Source organism: Clinocottus analis, unplaced genomic scaffold (assembly GCF_023055335.1).
Source record: "Clinocottus analis isolate CAN_PGR_092001 unplaced genomic scaffold, fCliAna1.0.p SCAF_8, whole genome shotgun sequence".
Taxonomy (NCBI): domain Eukaryota; kingdom Metazoa; phylum Chordata; class Actinopteri; order Perciformes; family Cottidae; genus Clinocottus; species Clinocottus analis.
This window is the reverse complement of record NW_027176240.1, coordinates 768,299-785,798: the sequence shown is the minus strand read 5'-3', so window position 1 is coordinate 785,798 and position 17,500 is coordinate 768,299. Positions and strand designations below refer to the sequence as shown.

At 46.2% G+C, this 17,500-nt stretch overlaps 1 protein-coding gene across 6 annotated transcripts in view; it reads left to right on the top strand.

Annotated features, from left to right (window-relative positions):
* ehbp1 (EH domain binding protein 1) overlaps positions 1 to 17,500 on the top strand; it is a 119,752-nt gene that overhangs the window by 78,585 nt on the left and 23,667 nt on the right. For 4 of the 6 annotated variants that reach the window (XM_068567813.1, XM_068567812.1, XM_068567811.1 and 1 more), the window contains 5 exons: positions 2,135 to 2,365; positions 3,943 to 4,094; positions 8,081 to 8,219; positions 9,026 to 9,126; positions 11,253 to 11,376. In XM_068567813.1, the coding sequence (XP_068423914.1) occupies positions 2,135 to 2,365; positions 3,943 to 4,094; positions 8,081 to 8,219; positions 9,026 to 9,126; positions 11,253 to 11,376 (747 nt within the window). The remainder of the gene's footprint in view (positions 1 to 2,134; positions 2,366 to 3,942; positions 4,095 to 8,080; positions 8,220 to 9,025; positions 9,127 to 11,252; positions 11,377 to 17,500) is intronic. The other 2 variants (XM_068567817.1, XM_068567816.1) reach the window with 1 other exon arrangement.

The window sequence follows — 17,500 nt, the reverse complement described above, 5'->3', positions numbered from 1 at the left end:
GACAAAAATGACCAAGCGTCTTCTAATAGCGGCTCGCGGGGGTGTCGATGTCCGCCGCCCGCTCTTCCCCACTGCTTTCCATTTCCTCTGAAATCGGGGTTATTACGATAATGACCATTATTAGGACTCGCTCGTTTGTTTTTTTTCCCCGGTCGCGGCGCCGCTCCGCTCGGGCGGATCGGCCGCGCCGCATGCAGATGAGACGAGCGACGAAGGTGACGAAGAGTGTGAGCAGGAGCAGAGCGGCCGAGCGGCGAGTCCTTCCGGATACGAGCGGCGTTGAGGCTTCATTATCACGAGTATCTGAGTGTCCTCGATCGGCGGTTTCGGGAACACTTTTTCCAAGATGGCGTCCAACGCTAGCCGCGTTGCCGTCGCATCGCTTTCTATGAAAACGTCCTCGATGGAGAAAAGACGTTGAGGAGCTGAACGTGATCTTCTTCTTCTTGCTCTTTTTCTTCTTCTCCTTCTTGCTCTTCTTTTTGCTCTTCTTCTTCTTCTTCTTCTTGCGCTTCTTCTTCTTGCTCTTCTTCTCCTTGCTCTTCTTTTAGCTCTTCTTCTTCTTCTTGCTCTTCTTCTTCTTGTATTTCTTGTTCTCGTTTATCTTGTTCTCGTTCTTGTTCTCCTCCATCTTCTCGTTCTTCTTCTTCTCCTCGTTCTTCTTCTTCTCCTCGTTCTTCTTCTTCTTCGTACGTGCGCACTACAGCAACAACTTCCTTCAAAAGTTTCAAATTAAATGGAAACACATAAAAAAAAACTCCTCTCTTGACTAAGAAATAAAATAAATAAGCAGAGAAAAACCATCAAATCCTCACGATTCAGAAACTGGAACCGGAGGATTTTTTTCTCAAAGGATCAATCGATGAGCAAAATATCCCTTTTAATAATTTCCCCGTCGATCAGCTCATTGATAAACAAAAGAAAACTTCTTCCACAACCAGAAGAGAGACAGCAGGAAGGGAGAGAGAGGAAGGACAGCAGCGTTTGATTTATTTGCTCTTTCAGCTTTTTCTGAATCAAACTAATTGTTGATCTCATTAAAAATGGAGTTGGAGGAACGGAACAAGAGAGGAGGAGGAGGAGGAGGAGGAGGAGGAGGTGAGGAGAGAGAGAAATGCTGTTGGCTGTGATACACAAGGCCTGCCGAGCAGAACGGCTAATCCTAGCCCCCTCCCTCCCTCCTCCCTCCTCCCTCCCTCCCTCCTCCCTCCTCCCCTCAGCAGCATTCACGGCCCCGTTAATGCGGCCCGGCCGCCCCCTCCAAAGTGTCTGCCCGCGAAGGGAAACTTTCCAAACTCCATCACCACGGTTCTCCCCATTAATTAGGCCGCAGCCAGCCACGCAGGAGGAGCGGCGCTCCGCGAGCACGCTCCGCATCGCAGCTAGCAAATTAGAAAAGGAAAGGGGGAAAAAAAGGAAAAAGCAAACCAAACAGGAAATGCTGTTACTTTGAGTCTCTCTCTCTCCTCTCTCTCTCTTTCCGTCTCTTTGTTCTCGGCCTCTCTCCACCCAGCGAGCAGTAAACAGCAGAGGAGGGGCGCTCGCCGCGTCGGACGCTGCTTGCTGATTGTTGTGTTTTAATCCGTGGTGGGTTATCCATGCAGCGAGAGCCGCTCAGCTCTCCGTTTGAGTTTCTCCTCGCGTGTTCCTAATGTGGAGACGCCGTTGTTTCCTCCCGAGCCCCTCAGGAGACCTAATGGAATATGTGCTTTCATGTTTTTTATGTGTGCTTTTGTTTCTTTTATCCCCCACCACCACCACAAAAAAAAACAAGCAGGCAACAGATCTTTTGAATTAGAATTAAACGGAAAGTCTCACTTTCCACTTTGTGTGGCGTTAGCGTGTAGCAATTAGCCGCCGCGAGAATTCAGTTTCGACGACTTCTCTTGTTCTCTCGTTGTTGTCATTTAGGGAAAGTAATTAAAGTAAAGTAACAAGCGCTGCAGGACCCTTTGATTGACAGCTGGATGGATTAAACGTGTACTTCATGGTCACTTCCTCCCCGCATGATGACCGTTAACACAAACAAACCAACATGTTCTCTCTGCTCATTTAACACCTTTTACTTCTGCTCTTTCCTTCCTTGTGTCCTCGACTCACTTCCTTTCCTTTTCCCTCCCCTCCGCACCCGCAGACGTTTGGAGTGGTCACCAGGAGGATGGTGGTGGTGGAAGGGGTGAGGAAGAGGGGAGGTCTGAGGATGAGCCGCTACGTAGCAGCGGCGGCGGCGGCGACACCGTCGTTGCCTCGTCTGCATCGGCGCCGGCTACTAACCCGCCGCCCCCGGAGGCTCCGCCCCCAGCCTCCTGCAGCCTCCACGCCGCCCTGGAGCTTACTAACCCCGCCTCCGAGCTAACCTCTCTGGGTAAAATCACAGGCTGTGTCGCTTCACTGTCACTAACGCATCCAACTTCCTTTTCCCTTTGCTGCATTCATTTCCTACGACATCCGGTCGCCTCCAAGCATCTCAACAACATCTGACACGCGGAGGAGGAGGAGGGATCGTAATCACCTGTAAACTCATATCGCATATTCACGGACTGCTTCACTGTCTTTGAACAAACCAAAGTCAAGCATTAAAGACATTGTGAGGAAAACAAAGGTGGAATATCCTGATTCGGCTGCAACGTGTTTACTTTAAATGAGGATTCTTCCCGTTTCCAAAGCGGTAAAAAAGTCCCTCAGACTTGTAAATGCTGCTTTTTATCAATGAACCGCAAATACAAAGATTCAGAGATGCATGAGTGTAAACTGAAGCTTCATGAAGAAGCTCTTTTCAGAGCCGTACGTCTCACAGGAGGAACTAACTTACAGCGTCGTTGGTGTTTTTGTTTTGTTAGCGTTTGTCCTTTCATCGGAAACTTTTTAAAGTAGTAATTAACTTTGAGAAGCGCTCCCTCCTCCATTAAAAACTGTATCTTCAGAAAGCGTTTGCTCCAATCTTCAGAGGTAAACTAATTACTTTGTTTTGCTTTTCTACTTATTTTATTTGCCTTTTCCTCACTTTTACTGGCGATGTGCGATAGGCGAGAGAACAGTGACGCAGGAGGAACAAACATGAAAACATGCCTCCTCCGGCTTTGAAGTGTCTCAGTATCTCAACACCATTTGTTTTGGAGGACGAGTCGCTCTTCTTCTTTGTTGGTGCTAATTTCTGTGTCTTCTTGAAAGAAACGGATGGAGGCGATTGTAACGCTGGAGTGAGCTTCATCCTGCTAGCGCTCTGCATTCACCCGCCTCCTCCTGTACACCCCTCACGTGTGTGTCTGTGTGTGTGTGTGTGAGTGAGACAAAGTTCAAGAGAGTGTGTGTGTGTGTGTGTGTGTGTGTCACGAAGGGAGGTGACACATGAAACGGTTGCCCTCCTGTCCTTTCATCTCCTTCAGTGCAGTGGTCTGGCCTGGCAGGGGAGCTGTGGTTACCAGTGCCTGGAAAATAAAGCTGTACGCAGCTACTGGAAAGAGGGATGAGGGAGGGAGGGAGGGAGGGAGGGAACACATGAGGGATGGATGGATGGAGGTGGAGGGAGGGAGGAGAGAGTTGGCGAGTGAAGTGCAGTTTGTAGTTTTGATGTAAATGAAGGTGAAAGGTGAACGCATCTCTTCTTCTTCTGGAGCAACTTTTAGCTTTTAGGCTAAAAAACACAAGAATGAAAAAATTTGTGACGTTTAGAACAATTCAACAAAGAAGATATTTTAAGTTAATAGAGGAATGTTTAGGAATATTATTATAATATTATCAGTTACATGTTTTAGTGTGTAAACTAAACTGTATCACCTTTCTAGTTTGTACTCATCCTCTCTCTCTCTCTCTCTCTCTCTCTCTCTCTCTCTCTCTCTCTCTCTCTCTCTCTCTCTCTCTCTCCTCTCTCTCTCTCTCTCTCTCTCTCTCTCTCTCTCTCTCTCTCTCTCTCTCTCTCTCTCTCTCTCTCTCTCTCTCCAGGTTCAAACAGTCGGCATGTGGATCTGAAGCTAAAGAAGTTGGTGGAGCCGAGAGGAGTCTCCTCCCCTTCGTCCCCGTCCTCCTCCTCCTCTTCCTCCTCCACTCCCACCGCCTCCTCCACCTCCCCGGTCGGCCCTGCAGACGGACTGGAGGTACACACATGCTCGCCCATCCTCTGACTGTCTCCACCGCCTCTCTCTCTTCCTTTTATCCCCTCCTCTTCCTCTTCCTCCTCCTCCTCCTCACACCATCAAAGGTTCAGTCCAATCAATCCGGTCCGATTGACCCGAGTTGTCGTCCGTCTGACCTCATGTTCACATCAGTCAGTCGGACCACTTCATCCATACGAGTCTAAAGCCACGACACACACACACACACACACACACACACACACACACACACACACGCTGCCATCATAATGCTCTACATAACACGTAGCAGTCCTCTTCTATTGACTATGACCTTTTCACTGTGTGTGTGTGTGTGTGTGTGTGTGTGTGTGTGCGCGTGCGCGCAGGTGGAGATGCTGCATGTGTTTGTATCTTCTGATGTGAATATTGAGTCAACAGCAAGTAGTCGGCCAGTCTTAACATCTGTTTAATTGATTTTGAATGTCAAGTGGAATAAGGTGTGTGTGTGTGTGTGTGTGTGTGTGTGTACAAGTGAAACCCTCTGTGCTTATGGCGACACAGGGTGTCTTTGATCATCGATTCACATAAACACCCTCTTGTGTTCAAAGCCTAAAAGGCTTAGTCCCTTATGGCCAAAGGACCGTGTGTGTGTGTGTGTGTGTGTGTGTGACCCGCACAGAAGCAGCCATCACCTTTTGGTTGACACCTGTCCAGAACACCTCACCTCTCCGTCGCCCTCGAGCCTCCATGTTTAATGTCACCAATGTTATAAACGTTACTCTAAACAAATCAGTTGTTTCTTAGCAAAGGTGTGTGTGTGTGTGTGTGTGTGTGTGTTGTCCTGTTCTCTTGACCTATGCTCTCCCTCCTGCCGTCCCTGTGTATATGTGTATGTATATATGTGTGTTTGTGTGTGTGTGTGTACATAGGCAGGTGACTGTCCTTTTTAAAAAATAAATAATAAACTTGTCTCTAGAGGATTGGGCTTCCCAAAAGTCCTTCAGGCGGGTGGAACGACCTGCAGGAACACACACACACACACTCTCTCTCATTAGTGATTGTGTGTATGCGCGGCCTCGGCAGCGCACGATAAGGCCATGCGGCGCTCAGCAGACTGCGACGTTAGTCACGCAGCCGCTGCATGCACATTCACACTCTCGCACCAAAAGCTGTGAATCACCACCGCGATGATAGAGGAGATAAGAGAGAAAGATGGGGGGGGGGGGGGGGCAATATCTGCCTGTCCCAGAGTGTAAAAGGGACACACACACACACACACACACAGAGCACCTGCCCACTCCTCTGTGTGTGTGTTGTGGTTGTCGTCCAGCGCACACGTCGTGGTCACAGCAGTAAACAATAAGTCATAAAGTGGGCGGCGGCCTCTGCTGCTGCATCGACGGCTTCCTGCAGCGGTTTGCAGTTTGTTCACCAGGCGACACACAAAATCTCCTGGAAATATGACAAGGACAACAACATTAATCCAATAAGTCCTTTGACATCCAATTATCAGTGTTTGTTGCTGTTCTCCCACAAACAAACGACAACGGTTCATGAAACCCGACACTCCTCCTGATCACTGTGAACTTCCTGCTGCGGATGTTTTGTTCCAATGTGGACAAAATTAATAATATAAGTGGGTTCAGTGTTGAGAGACGTGCTGCAATGTGATCATATCGGTTTTAATTTAAACTAAGCATTGTTACTGTACGTCCACTATGAGGGCTGCTTGTTGTTGTTGTTGTTGTTGTTGTTGTTGGCTCTGAGGGGCTCAGATTGTTCTTGGAAGTGTCTGACAACATTATGGAAAGAACCCCATAAAACACGTCTTCACCTTCGATCAGAGAAGTCTCGTTTTTTCTCGTTCGTTCAGAAGTCACTGAAGTCTCGTTCGTCCTGAAGTCTCGTTCGTCCTGAAGTCTCGTCCGTCCTGAAGTCTCGTTTGTCCTGAAGTCTCGTTTGTCCTGAAGTCTCGTTCGTCCTGAAGTCTCGTTTGTCCTGAAGTCTCGTTCGTTCAGAAGTCACTGAAGTCTCGTCCGTTATGAAGTCTCGTTTGTTCTGAAGTCTCCTTCTGAAGTCTCGTCTGATCCACGTTGTCAAAATCTTCTTAATTATGGTGAATTCTGATGAAAGGAACGCGGCTCGTCTCTTTTCCTGCAATCATTTAAATCTTCACCCCATCTGTGCTTTAAAATGTTTAATTGGGCATTTTGGTGTGTGTGTGTGTGTGTGTGTGTGTGTGTGTGTGTGTGTGTGTCATATTAAATAAATATAGCATTCTGACTTGACGGGAGGTTTTAAACAGACTCCACAAAGTGGGAGCAGACTAATTGCTGACATTGTTTTTGAAAGTCAATAATCTGAAGCTACTCTCCCTTCCTCTCCCCCCTCCGGTTCCTCCCTTCTCTCCGCCTCTATTAGTCCTCCTCGCCTCCTCCCTCCGTCTCAAGCGGTGGAACATGTTCGCCCTAATTGTCGACTTTATTACACGTTTCGCCGTCTTATTAGCGGCGCCGCCGCGTCGATTCTTTTTAGCCCGGGAGTTTCTTTTCCACTCGGCTTGGCATCGTCGGAGGCCTCCGGTAATAAAGCATTTCAACACACGCGGTTATTTATTTCTGATAGCGGGAGAAGCGAGCGTGCAGCTTTTTAACACATGTTCACTTTGAAAACAATAGCGGCTCCTTTTTTTTGCATTTTGCATAATCTGAATACATTTTCTGGCTCGGGGTTTTTGCTGAAAGTCAAGTTAATTGCCTGCTTTTTGTCTCTCTCACGAGTGAGGGAGAGAGCGAGCGTCTCACGGCCCGTCAGTAAGTGTGTGTTTGCAGACGCACTAATGTGCGTCTTTTTTTTTTTTTTGCTCCCAATAATCACAGAGCTGCTGTGAAATGCTGAACCGGCTGCCTCATAAAAGCCTGAGAGCAGATCTAAGTGGCTGGTAGAGGCTGACGGGACAATAGACGAGGGGGCGGACTAATCGCTGGCATTGTTTCTTTGAATCAGTCGTAATTGGAAGTTTAACCAACTCTTTCCGTGTGTGTGTGTGTGTGTGTGTGTGTGTGTGTGTGTGTGTTCACTGTTTATCTTTTTACTGCAGCCGTTGTTTGGAGTGGATCTGTGTGTGTGTGTGTGTGTGTGTGTGTGTGTGTGTGTGTGTGCGCATCACACCTGACTTTGACATGTTGCTCGTGTACAATATTTCCTCTCTTGCGTTGCACTTAGATTTGTTTGATTGTGTGCAACTCTTCTTTGTATTGTACAAGTAACTGAGTTATATGTGCGCATGACATTAAACAAACATTCTTAATCTGAAAAACATGTTTAGCATCCATCACAACATTATACGGTCATGGAAAAGTCCTGGAGTTTTAAAATGGTTGTTTCCAGGCCTGAATTTAAGGTTTACTGTATGCTTTGAATCCTCATTGTTAGTTTAAATACTACATTTTATCACTTTGTACTGTTTACACACACATTTCACACAATGTTTGATCATGGACATTTGGTTTAAAGTCATGGAAATCTGGTTTAAGGTCCTGGAAATTTGTTTTAAGGCCTTTGAAATTTGGTTTAAGGTCCTGGAAATTTGTTTTAAGGCCTTTGAAATTTGTTTTAAGGTCCTGGAAATTTGTTTTAAGGCCTTTGAAATTTGGTTTAAGGTCCTTGAAATGTGTGTTCAGGTCCTTGAAATGTGTGTTCGGGTCCTTGAGATTTGTGTTCGGGTCCTTGAGATTTGTTTTCGGGTCCTGGAGATTTGGTTTAAGGTCCTTGAAATTTCAAGGTCCTTGACATTTGGTTTACGGTCCTTGAAATTAGTTTTAATGTCCTTGAAATTGTGTTCAAGGCCCTTGAAATTGTGTTCAAGGTATTTGACATTTGGTTTAAGGTCCTGGAAATTTGATTTAAGGCCCTTGACATTCGGTTTAAGGTCCTGGAAACCATTGGTCATTGTGTGTATGATCTGTGTTGTCGATGTTTTGACGCTTCGTGTTTTTTCTCGACAGAACAACGCTGAGGATCTGCGAGCCGAGCGTCTGCGCCGCGCGACGGAGCGTCTGCGCAGCCCCGTGGTCTTCAACAAGGACTCTGCCGTCAGGAAGACTCAGCTGAAGTCCTTCAGCCAGTATGTGGAGAGCAGACCAGGTGAGGGAACCACACACACTCACACACACACACACACTCATGCAGACGCTGTTTACCCAGGGAGGTGTGTTTACACAGAGCAGCACACACACACACCTGAGAGCAGCTAACTGGCACTTTGAGGGTCAGAGGCGACGGAGACTTTTACTTTCCTCTGTTTTAATATATTATATTATATCAAAAGTTGAAAACTGTAGGAACCCCAAATTAATGTTCAGCAAAGTCTTAGGAAAAAAATGTATATCTGCAAAAAAAAATCACTTTTAAAAGATATTTTGATATCCATATCTATGAATATCGAGCAAGATATGAGCCAGATTCCCCAGAAAAGCCTTCTGGAGCGTCAATAAAACACCTTTTTAGAAAGATTAGGACCTAAAAAATCAGAATCTGTAACAAAAATCACAATAAAACTAAGACTTGGTCTGTTAGGAAGGAGTTTCAGTCAAAAAACTGTCGTCCGGTTCAAAAATGGAAAAATATGACGTATTTTATAAGATCGTGTGAACGGGGCATGCTGGGAGCTCCAGTTCCCTGTGATCATGGTTTCACAAACTGAACGCTGCTTCTTCAAGTTTAGTTTTCAATCTGGACGCACAATAAAAAAACACCCGTCAGATCTTTATTAAAAACCTTTGACGGACAGGAAGCCGGTGTCAAGTCCTCGGCGCTCTGACTCCATCGAGTCGGGACGATGTCATAAAGTCAAAACGCGCCCGTCGAAGCGCACATACTTCTTCCAACATGGCCGCCAACCACCTGCGTCGCGTCATGGGCTCACCTTCTCCCCGTCTCTCCCCCTCCAGAGGTGAAGAGGCAGAAGTCCGTCCCCGAGGACGCCAGGCGAGCCGAGGAGGACCGAGGGTCACCGACCGACCTCGACGCCCGCAGACCCTTCGAGGAGGAGGTTCGTCCCTCTTCCTTCCTGTGAAACCAGTTCCTGCAGCTTGTTATTTGAATCCATCACTCCTCCTCTTCCTCCTCCTCTTCCTCACCTCCTCTTCGTCTTCTTCTCCCACTGAGACACCCGACTATTGATCGGCCCGATTTTAATTATAACAATGCGAGATATCAGCTGCCATTTAGAGCCGCGTGTGTGTCTGCACAGAGGTTGTGTGCCTACGTGTCCTTCAAGTGTACACACACACACACACACACACACACACACACACACACACACACTCAGCCCATGTTTGCACTTGTGTGTACATAGTGTGTCTATAAGAATGCTATTATTTCAATGAGTGTGTGTGTGTGTGTGTGCCACTGGAGACCACAGGGTGAATCTCTCCTCGCAAGCAGCCCTCGACCCTCCACACACACACACACACACACACACACACACACACACACACACACACACACACACACACACACACACACACACACACACACACGCCTCCTCCCGGTGCCTGGGCCCCAGGGTTAATGGGTGTTCAACCTTTCCATTATCCCGATCAGCCAAGAATTACCTGCTGAATGATGTTTGCATTAATATAATATATATGGTAATTTCCCTGCTCTTAATTACGGCCGGGCCGAGCGCGGCAAGGGGAGTGGGCTGATCATGTGTAAAATTGATTTGCCAGGGAAAAAATATGGTGATAGAGCGAGAGGAGGAGGAGGAGGCTGCTGGGAATCAACACACACACACATCACACGTGCACACACTCACACGCTGGGAAAAGTGCTGGCCTTAGGTGGAATAATAATAAAATAATAATAATAAACTTCCTCTCTGCTGCTCACTAGTTCCCATTAAACAAAATGAAGTGCATCAGCAAGAAGATGGAGATGCATCCTCAGTAGAGAATTTAAATACACTTTTTTTATCCCTCTGGAGAATAGCAAGCAGTCAGGAGGTGAAGAGGGGTCAGACACGGAGTGTGTGTGTGGAGTGTGTGTGGTTATGGAGCGATTGCCGTGTGTGTGTGTGAGAAGTTTAAAGACTTGTGTTTGTGTTAGCAGAGACGTTTAACCCGCCGCGCTGCAGGTTTCTGTCTCTTTAAGGGTCTCACCGCGTGAATGTCACAACTAGTTTGTGAATATTTGATCTAAATTCATATTAAAATACTTGTTTGTTTGTTTTTTCAAAGTGTTGCTGCAACACTTATTGAGAAGTGGCGGCACTGATGAGGAGCCAAAGTATAATTATATATAGTTTAAATTATAATCATTGACACTTTTCTACTTTGTTGCTTAACATTGAACAGAAGTGAGAGAAAATAAAGACGATGAAAGTCGAGAAAAAACGACAAAAAACCCTGAAAATGATGTTTTTTTAAATTTATTATTTAAGAGTAGTTGTGTAAAGATACAGATGTTAATGCAACGCTTTGAGACTGATCCATCGACACACACGGCTCTCTCTGTGTGTGTTTGTGTGTGTGTGTGTGTGTGTTTCTAACTACTTGGATGTCAGGAGGGAAAAGTTCAGACGTTCACAGGCGGCGACGAGAACGCGTTGAATTAAAGTTTAAGCTTTTTTGCCACAATTTTCACGTTGAATCCGTTATCGATCCGAAGCCGCGGCCGATAGTTACACGAGATACAAGTGTTGTGTTGCTCGTTTGTGCACGAGGATCGACTTCCACGCGTCTGAAAAGCTTTGCTGCTCAATTTTTGTGTCATAAAGTGTTTTTTAAAGACAAAAAAGAGCAAAAACAGCTGACGATTAACTGTTTTTTTTTTTTTTTGTTTCGTCATTTGTTTTTTTCTCTTATTGTGAAAGTAAACGTCTTCTGGAGGAATTAATATTGTGTGTTTTGTCTGGATGATTCGTGAACACACTCTTCCTCTCCTCCTCCTCCTCCTCCTCCTCTCGGCTTCACAACTTCTTTAATCTTTGTTTCTTTTCCCGTCGCCGCTTTTTACCTTCTTGCTTCACTCCTCCTCTGTACGCTCGTTCCTCTATTCTGTCTGTTTAATGCCGTATCGCACGACTCTTCCTTTTCTCTCATAACCACCCTCTCTCTCTCTCTCTCTCTCTCCTCCCTCCCTCCCTCCCTCCCTCCCTCTCTCTCTGGTTGACAGAAGGCGTTCAAAGACACCAGTCAGTATGTGGTTGGGGAGCTGTCTGCGCTGGAGAGCGAGCAGAGGCACATCGACGCCCGAGCAGCTCGCGTGGAGAAGAGGCTGCGCTATCTCATGGACACAGGTACCCCAAGCCCAATTACACTGGAAAAACTGTTTTGGCAAATTGAGCGTGCGCACACACACACACACACACACACACAGAGACACACACACACCCACATGCATGTGGGAGTTTCTGTGTGAATCTTTGAAGCCCTCCCTCCCTCCCCCCTTTTTTCAGTTGAACGTTGCCTCGACGGAGCACTGGGTGGATATGAAAGGAGGGGACGGGGGGAGGTGGAGAAGGGAGGGAGAAGGGTGGAGGGGAGGAGGCAGGGGAGGAGTGCGTCTCGGCGGATGGGAGAAGAAGGGAGACCTCTCTGGGCCGGGGTGATAAGGGAGCCCTTCATGGGGGAAAACGATAACTGGGCGCGATAGCGGTCGTCAGCCCCAGCCGGAGAAATAAAAAATAAAAAAGTCTTCCCGCCGCAGCCGCTTGCCAGCCGCGGCCTCGGCCAGCCGGCACGCTATTGAGCGCCGCGCTCGGCCACGCTCGGCTACACACACCCGCGCACCCTCCTTCCCCTCAGTACATATCTGGCCTTCATTGATATGCTGTATAAGGAAAAGACGGGGGTGAGTTTATATTTAAAAAAAAACACACACACACACAACATGAGCACGGACACAGTTCACAAATCCACAACACACACACGCAGACGCGCACGCATACAATCTGTTTTTTTTTTTTTTTTTTGGCGTACAGAGCCAGATTCTGAAGGTTTTTATTTAAGATTTGGCCGCGGGTAAAGCCTTGTTAAGACATGAGACAGAGCGCCGAGCCAACACGGAGAGAGAGAGAGAGAGAGAGAGAGAGATGGAGAGGGGGAAAGGGGGAGAGAGAGAGAGAGGCCTTGGCTCAGTTAAGTCCCCCGACTGAAATGGGAGAATGGCGTCGCATTTGATCCTAAACCGTCCCGCCGCTCGGCAGCGAGAACGCCGCAGAAGAAGGAAAAGGATGAGGAAAAAAAAACATGGTTCCAGTAAGTGTAACATTTAGTGTAGCTGCAGTCGGCGTAGTAATTTAGCAGCGGCTCTCATGCTCTTCCTCCCTCCTCCTCCTCCTCTTCTGACATATCGGTGCCCACCTCGGTGGATTCAACCCCGAAAATCCTTAAAAACGCAGCGCGGGAGGATGAAGGCCGAGGTTGTTTTTTTAGTCGAGGAAAACTGGGTTTTCGGTGGGATTTGCGCTCCTCTTCCTCATCCCAGTCGCGTGCTGATATCACGCCTTTCCGGTTGTTGTGTCCCTCTTCCTCTTCCTCGCCATTGTGTCAACCTGAAGGGCTGTTTACCTTCCTCTTCCTCTTCTTCTTCACCCACTGATAAACCAGCCACCGGCCAACAAGACGCCGGGTTATTAACTTCCAAACACCTTCAGCCATAAAGATATATATATATATATATATATATATATATATATATATATATATATATATATATATATATATATATATATATATAATCTCCCCTCCCGAAAAATATGATTCACCAGAAAAGGAAGAGGCTGACAAAAGGATATCAGGAGGAGACGTTCACCTTGGCTGTTTTTTAGCACCTTGTAGTGAGGAATGAAATGTGTCGCAGTGCAACACGTGTGTGTGTGTGTGTGTGTGTGTGTGTGTGTGTGTGTGTCATGTAGCGTAACACTCGAGCAGTCGGTCGCTGCACATGAATGGAACATGAACAGTTTGCGTGCGAGACATCCGTCATTATTTAAAGCTCGTTACAGAATTTATTTTTTATTTTTGCCGACTCCACGCCGAGAGAAACGGAGAGAGAGAAAGTTTCCACCTCGCTCTTCTCTCTCTCCCCCTCCTCTTCCTCCCCCCTTTTTTCCGAAAGTGCATTTCTGTTTCCATATCTCATTTTGCAGCACTTATCCCAGAGACTCATCCAATAGGTTATGGATTGTGCCTTTAGGCCGCGGTCTGGAGGCATCAGAGCGAGACGCGGCGCTGACAGGTGGTAACTGAAGTAACCTCCATCACCCCCGCAGCCGAGGTCACCTTTCTATACGCTGTCACAGATGATAGATATTATTATTTATTTCTCTCCTTTTTTTGCTCTTCTTATTCCTCTGGACCCGAGAGTGTCTGATTTTTTTGAAGTTGTGGCTGATTGGCTGTAAGCAAAACACCCGGTATTGATCCATCACATCTGACTGGTGCCGGCCTTTTTTATTCTGTTCTCGGGGGATAAATTACCGCCGGCTGCCAGCAAGTCTCCACCATTACTTTCTCTTTTATATATATGTATTTTTAATTAGATGTCCAAGAGCCGGGTCAATTTAGGGACTTACGGAGCCACGGTGCAATTAAAGACGCTTCACACGACGTTACTTTCACACCTTGATGAGCTTCTTCCTGCTTTGACGCCAGTAAAACGTCTCTTTTGGTGTGAATGTCGAGTCATTTACGCTCCTCTGCAGCGGCGGTTATGCACAAAGGTACAGGACGAAGTTCTGGACGAGGTCGTGCACTAAAGCTGGACTTTCTTGAGGAAAACTCAAAGTTTGACACGACTTTCCTCAGATGTGTCAAACAAGGAGTTCAGACGAGGAAGAGGAAGTAAGGGAGTAGCTTTACAGTTAGCATTCGTTTAAGTGAAGCCGCGGTTGCGTCATTTGTTTGTTTGTGAACTGACTGACCGCCGCCATCTTGGATTACGGCTGCCACCATGTTGTTTTTTTTCGCAACCAGAGAACAGGAAGTGACCTCATATAAACTGAGGAGGAGTTAAGTAGAGACACAGTGAATGTCTCTGGTGTCAACCTGTCAATCACCATGGAGAGTCATTTCCTAATTGACTTCTATACAACCAGAGGAGTCGCCCCTTGGTGGTCAGGAGAGAGAATGTAGCTTTAACACATGAAGCATAGACTTCTATACAACCAGAGGAGTCGCCACCCTGGTGGTCAGGAGAGAGAATGCAGCTTTAACACATAAAACATAGACTTCTATACAACCAGAGGAGTCGCCCCCTGGTGGTCAGGAGAGAGTGACGGTTTTAAGACATTTAAAAAGGAGCCGTTGTTTGAATAGAGGAGACACTGCGATGACATTTCTCTGAACTGTTTCACTCAACGGTGAGATTATTCTGACCTTTTTTTTAAACGAGGTCAGGTTGCGTGTAAGCGCACGGCGTGAGAGAGAGAGAGAGGATCCACCTCTCTGCCTCGTCACCCTCTCTCTCTCTCTCTCTCTCTCTCTCTCTCTCTCTCTCTCTCTCTCTCTCTCTCTCTCTCTCTCTCTCTCTCTCTCTCTCTCTCTCTAATGAATAATCTATGTTTTATTAGCGTATCCTGTTACTTTCTATTCTTTTTTTTCCGGTGCTTTCTGTGTTTCTCAAGCCTCTGCATCACTTTTCATACATTCCTTTTTTTATTTATTTATCCCTGTTAATCTCTATTTCTTCCTCCCCCCTCCCTCACCCCTCCCTCCCCCATGATTCGGGCACAATGCAGCATTTTCTATTACGCCGCGGCCCTCCCCAGATGAATCCCAAGTAATTGGGGTGGTTAATTTATTTACTCAGAGGCAGTTCACAGCACATTAAATAATAGAGATAATTGAACAAGAATTGTCAAGTGTCTTCTGATATCAGACACATTACAGAAGGGAGTGTGCATAAAACTCCATTTCTATGCCCCCATTGTTTATGGTAATTAAGTACACAGATTTATTCCTTGGTTGCCTTCCAAGCTTATGGCAAGCGCCATTGTTGTCTTCTATTAATATGTAATCAGTAAATAGTTTAATTTTCTAATCTGCGGTTGGAGAATTCACTTTCTAACAACTCTTAATTACTGCTGGGCTCTAATGAGTCTCGCCGTGCCGACGCAGCCAGCCAATCAGAGGCCGGGGAGAAAGGGGAGGGGGGGTTGAATTCCTACGGTGCCCCCCCCCCCCCCCCCTCGACTAATGAACTTGTTATTCTTGCACCACTGGGAGCGCTGGGAGCGCCGTCCTTCACACGTTCACCTCCTGCAACAGAGCAAATGTTTAGGAGTTTATTGATGACAATGAGACGAGTATTAGAACTCCAGAAACACTCGTATCACAACGTGTGTGTCTTTTAGGAAGTTTAACCTTTTGGAAACCCCATTTTAATACCCAGCATGCCCTATTCACACAATCTTTTGGCATAAAATACATCATATTTTTCCATTTTTTGAACCAAACGACACAGTTTTTTGACTGAAACTCCTTCCTAACAGACCAAGACTTTGTTTTATTGTGATTTTTGTTGCAGATTCTGATTCTTTAGGTCCTAATCTTTCCAAAAAAGTGTCTTATTGACGCTCCAGGAGGCTTTTTTGGGGAATCTGGCTCATATCATGCTGGATGTTCATAGTTACGATCAAAATATCTTCTTTTTTTTTTTGCAGATATACATTTTTTTTTTCCTACGACGACTCAAACAGGGAAAAAGAGGTCTGGAGACAACGACGGTTCCACAGGTTAACGGGCTCAGACCATCATGTCACCTTTTAAAGCCGGCGGCCTCTTTTATTTCCACGCTAACGTCGGACGTCTCGGCATTGTTGGTCTTTCAGGGTTTTTGTCACGCAGGAGATGAAAAAAAGAACGCGTATCAAACGCTCCTTATTGAAAACACAGAAGGATTCAAATGCGTGGCAGAAAATCCCCTTTTTTATTCTTTTTTTTCCTTGAATAAACCACCTGGCCCCCTGCACCTATTTACACCACACCTCCCCGTCTTCAAATAGCTATATAACCGCCAACAATGGACGCAATTATCCAAATAATGGCACTTAGCCGGCGCTGCAAAGCCGCCTCTCACCTACTGCGCATTCGATAAGAGATAAACAAGCCGAGAGGAGGAGGAGAGAGAGAATGAGTTTTAGCTTCTCGCAGATTAACATATGTTTAAAAAAATTGCACTCGAAGCCGATAAGATTGACACGGGGTTTTTTATTTTTTTTATTCCACGGCTCCTTTAATCTGCCTTTGTGTCCGCGGCAGGAGAATGGCAGGAGGAGGATCGGAGAGAGCTTAATGTACTTTACACACTCGGTATCTGACGAGGGACGGAGCCGACTGTCAATGCCGCCGCCCCGATCGCACGCCGCCGGCTCCAAACGCCACGGCCGCCTCCTCGCCGTGGCGTTGTTTACCAACATCAGGGATTAAAACTCCAGATCGCTGCTTCAGTCACCGCATCGCTCTCATCCCTAATCCACTAGATTGAGTCCTGCTCATTAGTTTGATTTCTTATCGTCACTCAACGTCAAAAAGATCCTCCACATTTCTTTATTATTCTCGTACGTCGTCAGTCACTGTGCGTACTTTTATATGTACTTTTATATGTACCTCTATACGTACTTCTACACATACTTTTATACGCACTTCTATATGTACTTCTATACATACTTCTATATGTACTTCTATATGTACATCTATACGTACTTCCATACGTACTTCTATACGTAGTTCTGTATGTACTTCTATACGTACTTCTATATGTACTTCTTTCCATCCATACATACTTCTATATGTACTTCTATACATACTTCTATATGTACTTCTATACATCTATACATGTACTTGTGTACATCTATACATACTTCTGTACATACTTCTGTACATACTTCTATCTGTACTTCTATACATACTTCTATACATCTATACATACTTCTATACATACTTCTGTCTGTACTTCTATACGTACCTCTATACACTTCATACACTTTATTGTTTCATGTACTCATGAGTACTCTCTAGTATTTTTAGTGTTTCTCACGTCTTTGAACTTCTCAGCTCATCAGTGATCTCAGAGCTCGTTGGTGAGTCGCGGTCATGTGATCAGCCTCGTGTGACATCACTGAGGTCACCTGCCGCTCCGCCGACAGGTGACGCTCTGCCTCCTCCTCCTCTCACCTGCGAGGCTTTCACTGACTCCTCAGCGTCTGCTGGAGTCACACCAAGCCTCTCGTTGCAGCTTTGACTCTTCACGTTGCAGCTTTGTCTCTTCACGTTGCAGCTTTGTCTCTTCACGTTGCAGCTTTGTCTCTTCACGTTGCAGCTTTGACTCCTCACTTATTGTATCCTCGCTGTGCTTCTTTGTCTTTTCAGTTTGCATCTGTCTCCTCACTTTGCATCCCCGTCTCCTCACTTTGCATC